Source organism: Coregonus clupeaformis, chromosome 20, assembly GCF_020615455.1.
Source record: "Coregonus clupeaformis isolate EN_2021a chromosome 20, ASM2061545v1, whole genome shotgun sequence".
NCBI lineage: Eukaryota > Metazoa > Chordata > Actinopteri > Salmoniformes > Salmonidae > Coregonus > Coregonus clupeaformis.
The window spans coordinates 60,486,513-60,503,821 of NC_059211.1; the positions used below are offsets into that span (position 1 = coordinate 60,486,513).

Genomic DNA, 17,309 nt, shown 5'->3' on the forward strand with positions numbered 1-17,309 from the left:
TGTTTTGCTTGTCAGCAGTCAAGTTTTCAAGATATATTGGACTTTCAAGAAGCAAAGTGTCACCTGCCACACCATCATGATGATGCAAAATGTGTTAACTTGACTGCTGAGATGCAAAACATTTTGGGACTGTATCAACATTGTACTAGGACAGGTCTATAGCCTGTTGGTCGACCAAGATTTTTTTAGTCGAGCAGTAGCAAATATATATAGATATCCTTTTTATGGCACACGAGACACCTGTCTTATTCGCGCCCATCTCAGTGAACTAATTCATTGCGGAGGCAGAGACTAAAAGGAGCTGCATGGTCAATCTGAAGTCTGCATTGGCCGTGCAGCATTTACGGTGAAACGGCCTCTGCAGAAGTCAGGGCATTCATACTTCTTGCTCCTCGCGGAGCAGCGCAGAGCTGTTGTGAAGGAAGTGAATATGTGTATATACAGGACCTCCCGCTCTCACATAACCGTCAACCAATCATGTCAATGCGGAGCTATACGGAGCCCTCCGCATTGTTACAAAATTTGAGAGGCGCACAGCGATGCGGTATGGAGCTTGATTTGGCCTCTGCAATACGGAGCATTTTTCAGATCAAGCATGAATGGCCTTTTTCGCCACACTCCCCTTCTTATTGGACTGTGCCATCTCCGCGGCCTGCGCTATGGATTAAACCCAATTTATGCTTGATCCGAGAATGTGGCGGATGCTCCATATGGAGGGTGTGGCGCAATTGCGGAGCCTCCGGTGGCATGCAGAGGCCAAATCGAGCTCTGTACCGCATCGCCGTGCGGCTCTCAAATTTTGTAACAATGTGGAGGGCTCCCTATAGCTCTGCATTGACATGATTGGTTGACAGTAGGTGGGGGCGGGAGGTCCTGTATAAACACAAGTCACTTCCTTGACAACTTCCTTCACAACAGCTATGCGCTGCTCCACAAGCACAATAAGGATGAATGCCCTGACTTCTGCAGATGCCGTATCACCGTAAATGCTGCACGGCCAATGCAAAATGTCGGATTGACCATGCAATGCCTTTAAGATGCATGTCTTTCTCCAGAATGTGCTCTCTCCTGCCAATTTGTGCACATTCATTGTTTCATAACTTCATTGTATGCATTGTTTGCGTTTGATTATTAGTGTCTATCAATTCCCCATTACATACAGTAGATCACCAGTAGTAAATGTACCGTTAATTCCTATAATTTCTAATCTACAATGTTTGTTTGGTTACTGTAATTTCTGTTAATGCATTCAATATATTATTATTACAGTCTTACCGTTGTCATTGTCGGAATGGACACGTTGTTTGCAGAGTGCATAGCCTAGGCTACACTTGTGAGAAACAAGTTTTGGTTTATTTCATTCCATTTATGAGTTTTGTCAATTTATTCATTGTCTTTTGTTTGGAGCGCTCCTGTCAATGTTGAGTAAGGACGTGCACCTGATTCCGCATAGAAGTAGGCCTATAGGCTACCTGGTCTGTGTGCAAATGTAGGCATATAAATGTGCCCATTTGGGGATATGATAGTATTTCTGATTGGCATAACGCACCACCAGTAATGAGCTGTGGAGCTTCTCTAATGTTTTCTTCAGCTGAAACAGTATGCAAACAGTCTCTTTTTACATTAATTGAGAATGACGATAGTTCCTAAAAGTATTTGAAAAATCTTTCCAGCTTTCACCCTTTCGATAACCACTCGGAGTGAAAGGGAAAAATTTAATGCTCTGATCCAGTGGAAAGGTCATAAAATAGGCCTACTTAATTACTTCTTATCCATTGTGCAAATAGCCTACAGCTGTGTCTGTCCCGAGTTCATTGGCACAGGAAACTCTGAAGGCCCAGAATAATTTATCCAATGTCCCAAGTTAATAGTTGATACAATGTTTCAAGTTCGTTGCAGACAGGCCATGCGTAGCCAATGTGATTTATAGGATATTTATTTTTATCAGGATATATTATCTACCTGCAGGTTACAATGTTTTTATTTGTTGGCTTTATAGGACATTTTTACATAGTTGGCAATAGAAGTTACTTTTTAGGATTGTATCATTTTCATTTAGATTTGGATAGAATTTTGATTAACCACATGACAATGATTTTGAGATACTAAGACGTTATTATAAATGAGATTAAAAAGTTTCACAAAATATGCACATGAAAACTATAACTTGCACGCAGATCGGTAGAAATTGTAAGATAAATTGTCATTCCACATGAGAAAGGTTGCCGACTCCTCGTGTAGCCTATTACAGGCAACTTCAGGAGAGTAACGGCAGAATATGCAAAAGCCAGTAGGAGTGGGAGGAGAATGGTCAGGTCATGTTTTTTTGTTATCTTGATCTCTGGTTCCCTCTTGAGTCATTTGTGTCTTATTTCATCAAACAGTGTGCTTAAAGCATCAGACAAGCTCAATGCATATATAGTTTATTTTATTAAAACACATATGGTGTGTCCTATATATGAAAAAATACACGTTTTTACCCCCCCATCCCCCCCATACTCATCAATGTAGGTCTACCTAAATAACTAATCAGTCATGCAGTAGTGACTAGTTGGCATTTAGCAGTCCCTGACTTTCCTGTTTTTGGCCATGTCTATCCCAATCTCTGTTCCCTATGCAGTTCAGTTCCTGAATGTGTGATGTATGGTGCAAAACGCTGCATTCATTGATCAGCTCAATGAGACGCGCTTCCTCACCCACGGCAGAGCAGAGTGCCTTCCTGCAATCTATCACTGCAGACAACTGCCTAGTGCTCCGGGCTCCCCGCCAACTGCTGCTACACGTACACACTGTGATGTCACGAGAGGCTGTGTCCTGGAGGGACGTTACATCCCCCTGAGATGGCTGCAAACCCAGACAGCTATGGCTCCATCTGCTGGTATGGTCGGGAACTCCAACCCTCTATGGCCAATCTTCCCACGCAGCTGAAACCAATCAGGAGCTGATGAGCTGAAGGTTTGGGAAGTGAAGAGAGACCGTCTCCAACCTGGGCTCTCTGGAGGACAAGAGTGCTGCACGTCCACTTCCATGAGGAATATAAGGATTTGGAGATACTTACCTTTGGGGAAATACTCACCTTTGGATATATGCACCTGTGGAAATACGTGTGGGACATTTGGAAGGACGTTTTGCTGGGTTGGCCACTAGCTGCAACGTGGAAGACAGTAAGACTGGGGAAAAGTTATTTGAGCGAGGGAGAGTTATGATTTTGGATGTGGAAGAGACATCCCTGAACTGTTAACCCTTAAGAGCCACCAGAGAACAGTATTGTGTTATACTTTCGTTAGTTTCCCAAGACCTTTAATAAAATCCTTGTTTTGGTTGAACCTGGTCTCCTTGCACTACTTGAGCAATCCCGCTGAAAGCTGTGTAGCCTCTCGTGACATCACAGATGGTGGAGAATACAGGCACGCTCAAGCGTTAATAGTGCATGTCAGAGGAGGATACCGAAGGTTTGATCACCCAGTTTTCCAAGTTGGCCGTAGGCTCCCCGCCGACTGAAATGGAGGACATATTGAAAGCCCTTGTTGCTGGCCAGCAAGCCCAGATGCAAGCAAACGTGGCTCTCTTGGAGGAGCAAAAGAAAGCCAACCTTCTGAAGGCAGAGGAATTGCAGTTGCAGAGACAGAGGGTGGTCCAAAATACCCGCCCAATAAAGGCAAGTGACTTTATATCTAAGATGGGAGCTACCGATGACATTGAGGCATACCTGCATGCATTTGAGGCCACGGCCACTAGGGAAGCCTGGCCCAAGCAACAGTGGGTTGGTCTGTTAGCCCCCTTTCTAACCGGGGAATCGCTGAATGCTGTCCGGGACCTGGGCCCTGACCAGGTTACTGACTATGATGCCCTGAAGTCTGAGATCCTCAGCAGATATGGACTCACAAAGTTTGGTATGGCCCAGCGCTTTCACAGTTGGACCTTCCAACCAGACCAACCTCCTCGGGCGCAGATGCATGAACTTGTCCGAATCGCAAGGGAAATGGCTGGATCCGCAGAGGAATACAGCAGCGGCGGTGGTGGAGGCCGTTGTGGTGGATCGTTACCTACGCGCCCTGCCTTATGAGGCAAAACGGTTCATCAGTCAACAGGCCTTGACCACGGCTGATCTGACCGTGGAAGCTGTGGAAAAGTACCAGGCCACAGCGGAGATGCTGAATGCTTCCCGAAAAAGACCCCAGGAGTGCGGCCCCACCACAAATGGGAAGAACCCGTCCAAAGGAACCCCAAGGTCTCGAACCCAGCCACGTCAGGACTTATCCCGGCTCCAGGGGGAGCCAGAAACCAGGCGGGTCCAAGAAGAGTACACCAGGAGGGGGAAACTCGACAGTGTTACCGGTGTGGGGAGATGGGACATATCTCCTGGCAGTGTGGGAAACCAGCCGATGAACCTATGCCCACTGCGAGTCCTCCAGCTCAGCACCCACACACCGTTTTGCCTCGCTCTTGGGAGTCGTAGATGGCGGCCCAGATCGACCCCCCACCTGCCCGGTAACTGTGAATCACCATGATGTGGAGGCCTTACTGGATTCTGGTAGCCGGGCCACCCTGGTGCGTAAGGATTTGGTGGGCCCAACGTGTCTGACCCCGGGGGAAAGTCCTCCCAGTTTCCTGTGTCCATGGGGACACCAGAGAATACCCCATTACTGAACTTACAATGACCAGCACACGGGGAACCATACACACGACGGCGGGGTGGTTGATTCCCTCCCCGTCCCTGTCCTAATTGGACGAGACTGCCCAGCCTTTTACCCACTCTGGAGAGAGTCTCAGGAGAGGATAACCCGAGTACCTCGGAAACGGAGAGGCAAGACTCAGGCTGGGAAGGCTCCGGTGCAATCCTCCGAATTACTCACTCCCGCCCGGGCTCTGATAGGGATGGCAGGTGCCCAGACCGACACAGAGACGGAGCTACAGAATCTGGACAAAGAACTGTCTGGTCTGAAGGGGACCGCTGAGAGGTATCGTTTGTTAAAGCAACAGTTAGACATGAAGACAGAAGAGTTAGATATCCTCCAGGCTAAACTCCAACAGAGCTCCTTCCCTAAGCAACAGGAGGAGCTGGAGAGGCTGCGCAGGACCATCGAGAGTGTGAGGAGACCCTGCGCAGTAGTAAGGAGGTCCAGAAGAAGGCAGAGGAGAAGTACAAGGTGTTGGAGAACAAGATGAAGAATGCGGAGGCAGAGAGAGAGAAGGAACTGAAAGCTGCTCAACAGAAGCTAAACTCTGCTAAAACCAAGGCTGATGCGTTCAGTAAGAAACTCAAGGAGAGACAACAGGAGGCTGAGTCCCTGGTCCTAGAGTTGGAGGAGTTGAAGAGAGAGCAGTCTGGCAAGCACCACGGCAATGCGGGACGCCCTCTCCCGGCGTGATGCCTTCTTCGCTGCCTTTACCCCGACGAGGACGTCGGTCCCGAGGAGGGGATGTGTGATGTCACGAGAGGCTGTGTCCTGGAGGGACGTTACATCCCCCTGAGATGGCTGCAAACCCAGACAGCTATGGCTCCATCTGCTGGTATGGTCGGGAACTCCAACCCTCTATGGCCAATCTTCCCACGCAGCTGAAACCAATCAGGAGCTGATGAGCTGAAGGTTTGGGAAGTGAAGAGAGACCGTCTCCAACCTGGGCTCTCTGGAGGACAAGAGTGCTGCACGTCCACTTCCATGAGGAATATAAGGATTTGGAGATACTTACCTTTGGGGAAATACTCACCTTTGGATATATGCACCTGTGGAAATACGTGTGGGACATTTGGAAGGACGTTTTGCTGGGTTGGCCACTAGCTGCAACGTGGAAGACAGTAAGACTGGGGAAAAGTTATTTGAGCGAGGGAGAGTTATGATTTTGGATGTGGAAGAGACATCCCTGAACTGTTAACCCTTAAGAGCCACCAGAGAACAGTATTGTGTTATACTTTCGTTAGTTTCCCAAGACCTTTAATAAAATCCTTGTTTTGGTTGAACCTGGTCTCCTTGCACTACTTGAGCAATCCCGCTGAAAGCTGTGTAGCCTCTCGTGACATCACAACACACACACACACACACACACACACAAACAAACAAACAAACAAACAAACAAACAAACAAACAAAGCTTACTTAATGACATGTCAAATGCCTCCTGCGGGGCCATCCAGAACGATACTGACATTTTGCCACCTCAAGCACTATTTTCTTTGTGTGTTATTCACCCAATCTGATGCATTGTGGCCCATTATCTTCTCCCACCAAGACATGGGGACAAATCTGTGATGATAGTTATAAAAGCTCTAATATCAGATTGTTTTCTCTCTCAGGTCGTTGGCACCACAGTCGTTCCCACCATGGTGCAGAAGTATCAGTCACCCATCAGGGTGTACAAGCAGCCCTTTGAGCTGGTGATGGAGGTAAGTGTTACTCTGCCCTCTACTCTTGACCTCCATTGACACTTCACATGAATATTATATGTACTGTAGTGGTTATGTAATGGTAATAAATGGGTCCCCAAGACCACTTCTAGGAAATGGTTAGTAAGGATGTTAGGGCAACATTGTCCTTCATATGATTGACTTGAACTTGACAAAATGGTTGTATGAGATGTAGCCTAGGTCTAACAAATACACAGGCAGTAGTGGTTGGGTTATGTAATGGTAATGAATGGGTCTCCAAGACCACCTTGAGGGAATGGTTGGTAAAGTACATCAGGGCAACCTTGTCCTTGGCTTCATATTGAATATGTGTGCCACATGATGTGTGGTTGTGTTGCACTGTTGCGTACGATCTAGCTGCTTGGGTCTAACATGCACTAGCGGTCATAATACTGTGATTGTCTTGACTGGTCATTTGTGTAATGTACCAAGCAGACCACTCAAGAATTGTCCAGCCAAGTCCAGTCCAGGATGCACAAATCACTTCCAGTACAACTAGTATGTAGACAACTCAAACCTCCACACCATCTCAGGCCATTGTTGAGAACCTGAACACTGTTCAGCCAGCTGTGGAACCGCTGCCAGCTATGTCCCTACACAAACCCTTTAAATATCTGAGTAGCAAATGATGGGCACTGTTATGTTGAACAGAAGTACCACTGCTGAGTTGGTTGCTGGTCTGCTTCCTCTGTTAAAAAATGCAGCACCTGTGCAGGCTTTTGGTGAGTGAGTGTCTACTCTGGCTCCTACAGTATGCTTGAGTTGTACTCACTCACTCACTCAGATCCGATGAGAGGATGTGTGCAGTACAAAAACTAGAAGTATAGACAGTGTCTGCCTCTCTCTCTGTGTCTCTGTCACTGTCTCGCTCTCTGTCTCTCTCTCTGTCTGTCTCTCTCGCTGTCTGTCTCTCTCGCTGTCTGTCTCTCTCGCTGTCTGTCTCTCTCGCTGTCTGTCTCTCTCGCTGTCAGTCTCTCTGTGTCTGTCTGTCTCTCTCTGTCTAGCTCTGTCTCTCTCTCTCTCTGTCTCTCTCTCCCTCTATCTCTACCACTTTCTCTCTCTCCTCCACTCTCTCTGCCTCAATGAGTATGGTTACATGCACACAATAATGTGATTATTGTGGATAGTCAGATTAATATAATAGTTTGATTAAAACGTTTACAAGCTTTGCAAGAATAACAATTTCCCTAATAATCCTGTTTACATGGACACATCTGAAATCAGGCTACCTGATGGCACTCTGATAAATGCAGAAAATCGCCAACAAAAATAAATGTTCTACCACAGCGACCATGTTATTTTTGGGAAGCATATTTAATTCTGAAAACTACTTTGCATACATTTAGCTGTTCCAAACTCACTTCACTTGCGCTAAAGAGGGAGGCTCGCTCGGCTGGTGCTAGCCCATGCGCAGATCAAATGCACAGCTGGAACGCCAATTTAAAACTAGGTGTTGTAATCGGTGTATGCTTACGTAGATCTTGACCTTACGCCGATTGTAAGATAAGCAGAGTAAGGTGTTTACATGACTATTGCATAATCAGCCTACTGCCATAATCAGTTTAATATGTAATTATTACTGTACATGTAAATGCACTCACTGTCCACTTTTTCTTTCCCTCTCTTTCGCTCCATCTTTCTTCCTCTCTTGGCACCGGTCTCTCTCTCTCTCTCTCTCTCTCTCTCTCTCTCTCTCTCTCTCTCTCTCTCTCTCTCTCTCTCTCTCTCTCTCTCTCTCTCTCTCTCTCTCTCTCTCTCTCTCTCTCTCTCTCTCTCTCTCTCTCTCTCTCTCTCTCTCTCTCTCTCTCTCTCTCTCTCTCTCTCTCTCTCTCTCTCTCTCTCTCTCTCTCTCTCTCTCTGCTCAGCCTCCAGAGCTAGAGGACAGGACAGTCAGTCAGGCAGGGCTGTCACAGAGAGTTCACTGAATAAACGGTTCAGTGGCAGAAGAGCAGTGGAAAAACACTCGCTTATTCAGCCTCTCCACAGTAAAGTAGCTACATGACTACATGTGGTCCTCTGTAGCTCAGCTGGTAGAGCACGGCGCTTGTAACGCCAAGGTAGTGGGTTCGATCCCCGGGACCACCCAGACACAACAAAATAATAATGTATGCACGCATGACTGTAAGTCGCTTTGGATAAAAGCGTCTGCTAAATGGCATATTATTATTATTACAGGCCAGGAGGCGCATGTTCACTACATTGAACTGTGTTATGGTGGATTATCATCAGAATAATTATCTGTGGTAATTTAGTAGTGTTACTTCTTCATGACCATGTTGTACATAGCTAGGAGGAGGACATGTTTTCATCATTTTGGTTAACCACCTCGTCTTGCTTTACTTAATAGGTGTTGTTACAAAATGTTCATTGGCAAATCAAGGTTGGCCAACTTCAAGACCTGTAACTATTTCTAGAAGATTTGCACGGCTTTTATGCAGCCAAAGCATTGTTTCAGTTCAATCCAATGTAACTGCATTTCGATTGAATGTGATTCAATAAACTCTTGAGTTTAAGATTGTAGCCATGCATGCAGGTGCTATTTTCTGCCTCAAATCAGCGTCCTCTACTAAAGCGACGAGGAGAGGCAAATCTCCTTAGCGCTGGGCTGGATGAGTGGTGGGCAAACACTGGACAGGGGGCTATAAATAGTCTGTGAGTGGAGGCTGCTGGATCTCTACACCTGGGGATTAGCAGGGGAGGAAGAGGGGAGGGGGGCTGGACTGAAATAGCAGTAAAACCACATTGGGCTGCCTGAGGGGCTTTGTACTGTAGATGACCCTGCCTAAGGGACATCCGAGCTGCCTTAAGGCTTCTGCATGCTTTGGTTCGGCTGGCGCCTAGCCAAACTCGGCTAGGTGAACCGAACGATTGTGCTCGCATACACCCTTAAAAGACCTTAACTTGAAAAACGAGAAATAAGATGCAATAGTACTGTTTGTCCATCTTGAGACACCATAGCCAGTATACACTTCCTCAAAATAGTCAGAATTAATCTAAGATAACGCAAGAGATCTGTCATTAATTTTGACATTTTTCCCGAGGAGATCTTAGTCGTGCAGTTTTACATCTAACTAAGATGTTTGGTGCAGTATTTCTCAAGTGAAAAAAATTGCATGAAAACGATTAGTCTCTCGTTGAATGACAACAAACACTTGAATGAATAATCCCTACTGTTGACCAAACACCGACGAAGGGGCCAAGACTTCACTACCGGCTTCAGCTTGCCTCGAGAAAAACAGCCCAAAAAAAACAATTGTCTGTCTGTCCTGTCTTTAAAAAAAAGTGATATCTTTAACAGGTAGGCCGGAATCAGAGTTGTCAGAATCAGAGCCTTCTTTTTAGACTCTTCAGAATGATGTAGCCTAGTAGATCAAATGAAATCGGTATAAGAGAGGTGGCTCACTATGCCACGTATTCTCTAGCCTATTGTCTGTTCTTTTCTTTATTGATGCGAGATTGGAACATTTACACTGACTGATATGGCCCCTTCTAAAGCTGGTGCGTTTCAAGAGGCAGTTTGATTTTATTCGCTCTCCGCGATGCTCCACGGGGAAATTACAAATTGGCAGACACTCAAGGTATTTTCTGGATCAAAAAGGGGCTTAGGTGGTGGTCCCCCATCTTGGCGGTGTAGAGACATTTTTGCATTTTTAAAGCAATTTCCTGCGATTCTAAATATTCTGCCATGGAGCTGAGAGAAAACAATACGTTTTGCTACGGTGTGCCTTACTGAACAGAACATTGCCCTGGTGTTATTGATGCCCCAGTGAGATCACAAAGCCTTGCAAGCTGTCTATTCCTGCACTGCCCCCAGCTAACGCCTTGACTGCACCTATTTGAGTGTCCCTAATAGTGAGGCAGGATGTTCTACTTCGTTCCACACCTTCATGCAGCATAGCTGTGGGCTTGCGCCGCACGTGTGTGCATGTTTTTAGGCGTTCTTGCAGGAAGTGTGCGTGTGGTTGATATGTCAGTGTGGGTGTGTTATAGACCGTGCTGTGTTGTCATTAGATTCTGTTTGGTATGACTAGGCTAGTTCTCCCCTTGCAGTTCGTCTTTCAACGGAAAACATGGCTTCTCATTCTCTCTTTAAGGGATTTTATTTGACATTTTGCTTTGAGGAATGTTGCATGTCTCTCTTTCTCTCCCTGACCACTTTTCTTCTCTGTTTGGAAACTGTCAGTCTTCTGAAACACCCTCTTACCGTCTTTGGAAGGAGAGAACTAAAGCGCTGCATTCCTCTGACTGTCTGTCAATTACCTTTAAACACATTCCTTCTAGAAGAAATACAGCCTCTTTCTTTGCTGCGCCTCAACCACCCACTCAAGGCGATGACAGGATTGAAGCAAAATGTTTCCACCTATAACGATGTTGCCATTAGGCTCTAAGGAATATATTAACAGCATCATGAAGTCCTTAGCCCGTTCTTGCCTTGTAGCTGTCTATTTTCCTTAAGTATTAAAATAGTTCGATCCTGCTTTGACTTGGGCAATTTGAGAGGAGTTAAGTTAAAGTAGGCCTACGTTACATTAAACCGCTTTTTAAAATGAAAAACCATTTGTTTGGTGTATTTGATACCAGTCCTTTCCAGCCATTACCACGAGCCCATCCTCCCCAATTAAGGTGCCACCAACCTCCTGTGCTGGGCCCATGTATTAGGGGCTGATGATTAGGCCTATGTAGCATACTGTTATACAATATGACTCCAATTAGTTTGCCTTTGCGGCCCTCCTAAGAAATAGCGGAAACACTGAACATTAATTAAAAAAGATAAGACCACCGTCTTGAGTGATTAGCACTTCATCATTTTCCAAAATTACAGTTTTTTTGGACGGTGAGTCAGGAAATAATTGCAAAGGACTCCTGTGAACGTGACTGATAAGGAGCGAGAATTGCTGAGAAACACCGAACCCAGCAGCCCAGCAATGGGAAACACAACTTCCTCTTTAACTAGGCTAGATAACGCATGACACTGTCAGCAGAGTCTCTCAGAAGAAAGTGTCCATCGGCTACTACTGCAACAGCTAACTAGTGTGCTTCAGTAATCTGGACCCATGCATATGCATGGGTCGCACGCATACCGTCCAGCTTTCACCCGTGTAATATTTCTCTAGAGGAAGGGCTTTGGAAGGGAAAACAACAATAGCTACATAAACACAGTAGTGGCCCATAGCCTCCCTTCTCACTCCCGACTCCTGCGTGCCTTCTCCGCAATAACAGGAAGTGTAGTCGATGTTATTGTTGCTATTAGCACGCCGCGCCGGTCCATGGAGCCCATGACCATTTCACAAGAATTTCGCTACACAAACTCGCAATAACATCTGCTAAATATGTGTATGCGACCAATAACATTTGATTTGAGATAGTGTTCCCCATGGGAGGAGAGGGGAATGTCGAGAGACTTGTTGTTCCAGGTTAGAGGACTCAGTGTCCTCCTCCTTGAAACAAACAACCACTATTTCCCCTACAGACTATATGAGTTTTAAGGTTTGCCCTTTGGGGGAAATTGTGTTCCCAAAGTAGGCGAGAGACGAACACTGTTTGTTGTTTCAGGTGAAGAGAGGTTCTGCGTTCTCATTGAAGCAACCAACCCCCACCCCTCCCTCCCTCCTCTCCCTCAGACTCCAATAGTGTCCAGATGAATTAGAGTAGCCTCGCATAGCTCACTATTTAGCAGATACCATCCAAAGCGACTTAGAGTACATACATTGTTAGTGGGTCTAGCCTATGTGTTTGTGATCCCTGTAGGAATAGAACCCACTTCCTTTGGGTTGCTAATGCCACGCTCTTACCAACTGAGCCACAACAGACAGGGGGATGCGCTAATCCACTAGATTAGGACAAAGCACCACCGGGTCATCGGGGGAAGGAACAGAACAGTGTGTCCCATGCCAGCCTGCTGCACATCTGGGCACGGTCAGAAAGGTGATTTAGCGTGGCCGTAAGCCTAGTCTAGCATGCCCATTATAAGTGGAGGGTTGCGCTAGGCTAATCCGCTAGGACAAAACGCCTTAGACCTTGGGAATGAACAGTGTGACCCATGCCAGCCTGCTGTTGCAGCTGCACATCAGTGCACCGTTTCGAGAAGTGGAAGTGTCCTCTTTTTAGTCATCCTCTTTGGGTTGCAGCCTGGCTACCGACACACTCTCTAGTGGATAGAGATAGGCCATCTCAGGGTAATCTCCCTTAATATTTTATGGGAATGTCTGGGTTTTGCCATCAGCCAAGCATCTGTGTGGCATAGACTACTGATGCGATTTCCATGGCACTAGTGAAATAAGTAGCTTTTCGACGAATTGATGTCATTGGGCGGATGGTTGTATGCTTGTGGATAGTAGCCTATAGGTTAATATGGGTTGGAGCTTTGATACTGTATCAGACAGCATCACATTAATGGAGAGAGAGAAGGGAGGAGAGAGTAGTCTATGTTTGTCTGTGTGGTCCTGATGAGTGGATTTTCAGGCCAGATTCCAAGAATTTCTGGATATAATTTTAATAACCTTGTGGGGCCCTGTTTTTGGTAGACTCTTTACTCTCTTTCGATATAATTTATCTGGTTGAAGAACACACTTTAAACATCTTAATGGTTAACGTCATCTCAGAATTGAGAACTTTCCTCACCTCAAATCTTCAGAAAGCATTCACACCCCTGGACTTTTTCCACATTTTGAATTTAAATGGATTAAATTGAGATAATTTTTGTCACTGGCCTACAAACAATACCCAATAAGGTCAAAGTGGAAAAGCTGAAATGTCTTGAGTCAATAAGCATTCAACCTTTTTGTTATGGCAAGCCTAAATAAGTTCAGGAGTAAAAAGTTGCTTAACAAGTCACGTAATAAGTTGCATGGATGTTTGTTGAATGACTACCTCTTCTCTGTACCCCACACATACAATTATCTGTAAGGTCCCTCAGTCGAGCAGTGAATTTCAAACATGGATTCAACCACAAAGACCAGGGAGGTTTTCCAATGCCTCTCAAAGAAGGGCACCTATTGGTAGATGGGTAAAAAAAAAAAATAATTCGGACATTGAATATCCCTTTGATCTTGGTGAAGTTATTAATTACACTTTGGATGGTGTATCAATAAACCCAGTCACTACAAAGATACAGGCGTCCTTCCTAACTTAGTTGCGGGAGAGGAAGGAAACCGCTCGGATTTTACCATGAGGCCAATGGTGATTTTTTAAAACAGTTAGAGTTTAATGGCTGTGATAGGAGAAAACTGAGGATGGATCAACAACATAGCCACGGGAAGTAGGGGTGCTGAGGGTGCTGCAGCACCTCCTAACAAATCAGACAAAAAAATATATATATATACAGTGGGGGAAAAAAAGTATTTAGTCAGCCACCAATTGTGCAAGTTCTCCCACTTAAAAAGATGAGAGAGGCCTGTAATTTTCATCATAGGTACACGTCAACTATGACAGACAAAATGAGAAAAGAAATTCCAGAAAATCACATTGTAGGATTTTTAATGAATTTATTTGCAAATTATGGTGGAAAATAAGTATTTGGTCAATAACAAAAAAGTTTCTCAATACTTTGTTATATACCCTTTGTTGGCAATGACACAGGTCAAACGTTTTCTGTAAGTCTTCACAAGGTTTTCACACACTGTTGCTGGTATTTTGGCCCATTCCTCCATGCAGATCTCCTCTAGAGCAGTGATGTTTTGGGGCTGTCGCTGGGCAACACGGATTTTCAACTCCCTCCAAAGATTTTCTATGGTGTTGAGATCTGGAGACTGGCTAGGCCACTCCAGGACCTTGAAATGCTTCTTACGAAGTCACTCCTTCGTTGCCCGGGCGGTGTGTTTGGGATCATTGTCATGCTGAAAGACCCAGCCACGTTTCATCTTCAATGCCCTTGCTGATGGAAGGAGGTTTTCACTCAAAATCTCACGATACATGGCCCCATTCATTCTTTCCTTTACACGGATCAGTCGTCCTGGTCCCTTTGCAGAAAAACAGCCCCAAAGCATGATGTTTCCACCCCCATGCTTCACAGTAGATATGGTGTTCTTTGGATGCAACTCAGCATTCTTTGTACTCCAAACACGACGAGTTGAGTTTTTACCAAAAAGTTCTATTTTGGTTTCATCTGACCATATGACATTCTCCCAATCCTCTTCTGGATCATCCAAATGCACTCTAGCAAACTTCAGACGGGCCTGGACATGTACTGGCTTAAGCAGGGGGACACAGCAGGATTTGTGTCCCTGGCGGCGTAGTGTGTTACTGATGGTAGGCTTTGTTACTTTGGTCCCAGCTCTCTGCAGGTCATTCACTAGGTCCCCCGTGTGGTTCTGGGATTTTGCTCACCGTTCTTGTGATCATTTTGACCCCACGGGGTGAGATCTTGCGTGGAGCCCCAGATCGAGGGAGATTATCAGTGGTCTTGTATGTCTTCCATTTCCTAATAATTGCTCCCACAGTTGATTTCTTCAAACCAAGCTGCTTACCTATTGCAGATTCAGTCTTCCCAGCCTGGTGCAGGTCTACAATTTTGTTTCTGGTGTCCTTTGACAGCTCTTTGGTCTTGGCCATAGTGGAGTTTGGAGTGTGACTGTTTGAGGTTGTGGACAGGTGTCTTTTATACTGATAACAAGTTCAAACAGGTGCCATTAATACAGGTAACGAGTGGAGGACAGAGGAGCCTCTTAAAGAAGAAGTTACAGGTCTGTGAGAGCCAGAAATCTTGCTTGTTTGTAGGTGACCAAATACTTATTTTCCACCATAATTTGCAAATAAATTCATAAAAAATCCTACAATGTGATTTTCTGGATTTTTTTTTCTCAATTTATCTGTCATAGTTGACGTGTACCTATGATGAAAATTACAGGCATCTCTCATCTTTTTAAGTGGGAGAACTTGCACAATTGGTGGCTGACTAAATACTTTTTTTCCCCACTGTATATATATACACACACACTACCGGTCAAAAGCTTTAGAACACCTACTCATTCAAGGGTTTTTCTTTAGTTTTACTATTTTCTACATTGTAGAATAATAGTGAAGACATGCCTCTTTGCTTGACATCATGGGAAAATCAAAAGAAATCAGCCAAGAAAATTGTAGACCTCCACAAGTCTGGTTTATCCTTGGGGGGGTGGGGCAGCATCATGCTGTGGGGATGCTTTGCTGCAGGAGGTACTGGTGCACTTCACAAAATAGATGGCATCATGAGGAAGGAAAATTATGTGGATATATTGAAGCAACATCTCAGCTCTGTCAGGAGGAATGTGCCAAAATTCACCCAACTTATTGTGGGAAGCTTGTGGAAGGCTACCCAAAACGTTTGACCCAAGTTGAACAATTTAAAGGCAATGCTACCAAATACTAATTGGGTGTATGTAAACTTCTGACCCACTGGAAATGTGATGAAAGAAAAAAAAAGCTTAAATAAATAATTATCTCTACTATTATTCTGACATTTCACATTCTTAAAATAAAGTGGTGATCCTAACTGACCTAAGACAGGGAATTTTTACTAGGATTAAATGTCAGGAATTGTGAAAAGCTGAATTTAAATGTATTTGGCTAAGGTGTATGTAAACTTCCGACTTCAACTGTAGATATTCCATTAAAAATCAGCAGTTTCCAGCTACAAAAGCCATTTAAAATGATAACAATGTCTACACTGTATTTCTGATCAATTCAATGTTATTTTAATGGACAAATGCTTTTCTTTCAAAAACAAGGACATTTCTAAGTGACCCCAAACTTTTGAATGGTAGTGTATATTTCTTCACAAAAGTAGTGCACTGGGCCTTTACTAGTCCTGTATTAGTGGACCAATATAGCCATCTTTAGCACGGGCAAAATCATTTTTCCTGCCCCCCTCCCAAAAAAGATTGCGGCACCCCCACCCCCCAAACATCTTACCGCAGCTATGATCAACAACATTGTAGTTACTCCACAATACTAACCTAATTGAAAGAGTGAAAATAAGGCATCCTGTTTGCAACAAGGAACTAAAGTTGTACTGCAAGAAATGTGGCAAAGCAATTCACTTTTTGTCCTGAATACAAAGTGTTATGTTTGGGGCAAATCGAATACAACACATTATTGAGTACGACTCTCCAGATTTTCAAGCATAGTGGTGGCTGGCTGGCTGCATCATGTAATGGGTATGCTTGTAATCATTTAGGACTGGGGAGTTTTTCAGGATAAAAAAGAAACAGAATGGAGCTAAGCACAGACAACATTCTAGAGGAAAACCTGGTTCAGTCTGCTTTCCACCAGAAACTGGGAGATGAATTCACTTTTTAGCAGGACAATAACCTAAAACACAAGGACAAATCTACACTGGAGTTGCTTACCAAGAAGATGGTGAATGTTCCTGAGTGGCCGAGTTACAGTTTTGACTTAAATCTACTTAAAAATCTATTACAAGACCTGAAAATGGTTCTAACAATGATCAACAACCAATTTGACAGAGCTTGAAGAATTTTGAAAAGAATAATGGGCAAATGTTGTACAAACCAGGTGTGGAAAAACTCTGAGACTCACACAGAAAGACTCATAGCTGTAATCACTGCCAAAGGTGCTTCTACAAAGTATTGACTGAGGGGTGTGAATACTTATGTACATGACATATTTTATAGTTAATTTTCAATACATGTTTTCACTTTGTCATTATGGGGTATTGTGTGTGTAGAAGGGTGAGTGTTTAAAAAAATCCATTTTGAATTCAGGCTGTAGTATGAATACTTTCTGAAGCCACTGTAGCCTTACAATCGCTCCACTATGATTCTACGCTGAGGGAAAGTGCATTAGAAGCTTGGCTGTAGAAACCTCAGAACCTGTAGAATGATGATGATGATGATATCATTTTAACTAGATTATGTCCACTTGACAACACTCCCAAATGTTGAACTTCCAACCCCTCTAACTCACAA

General features: G+C 44.5%; 1 protein-coding gene across 4 annotated transcripts in view; it reads left to right on the forward strand.

Annotated features, from left to right (window-relative positions):
* The window catches only part of LOC121534012 (SEC14-like protein 1), a 44,041-nt gene that overhangs the window by 2,647 nt on the left and 24,085 nt on the right, over positions 1 to 17,309 (forward strand). For all 4 annotated transcript variants that reach the window (XM_045205856.1, XM_045205857.1, XM_045205858.1 and 1 more), the window contains exon 2: positions 6,295 to 6,384. In XM_045205856.1, the coding sequence (XP_045061791.1) occupies positions 6,322 to 6,384 (63 nt within the window). In that variant the 5' untranslated portion in view covers positions 6,295 to 6,321. The remainder of the gene's footprint in view (positions 1 to 6,294; positions 6,385 to 17,309) is intronic.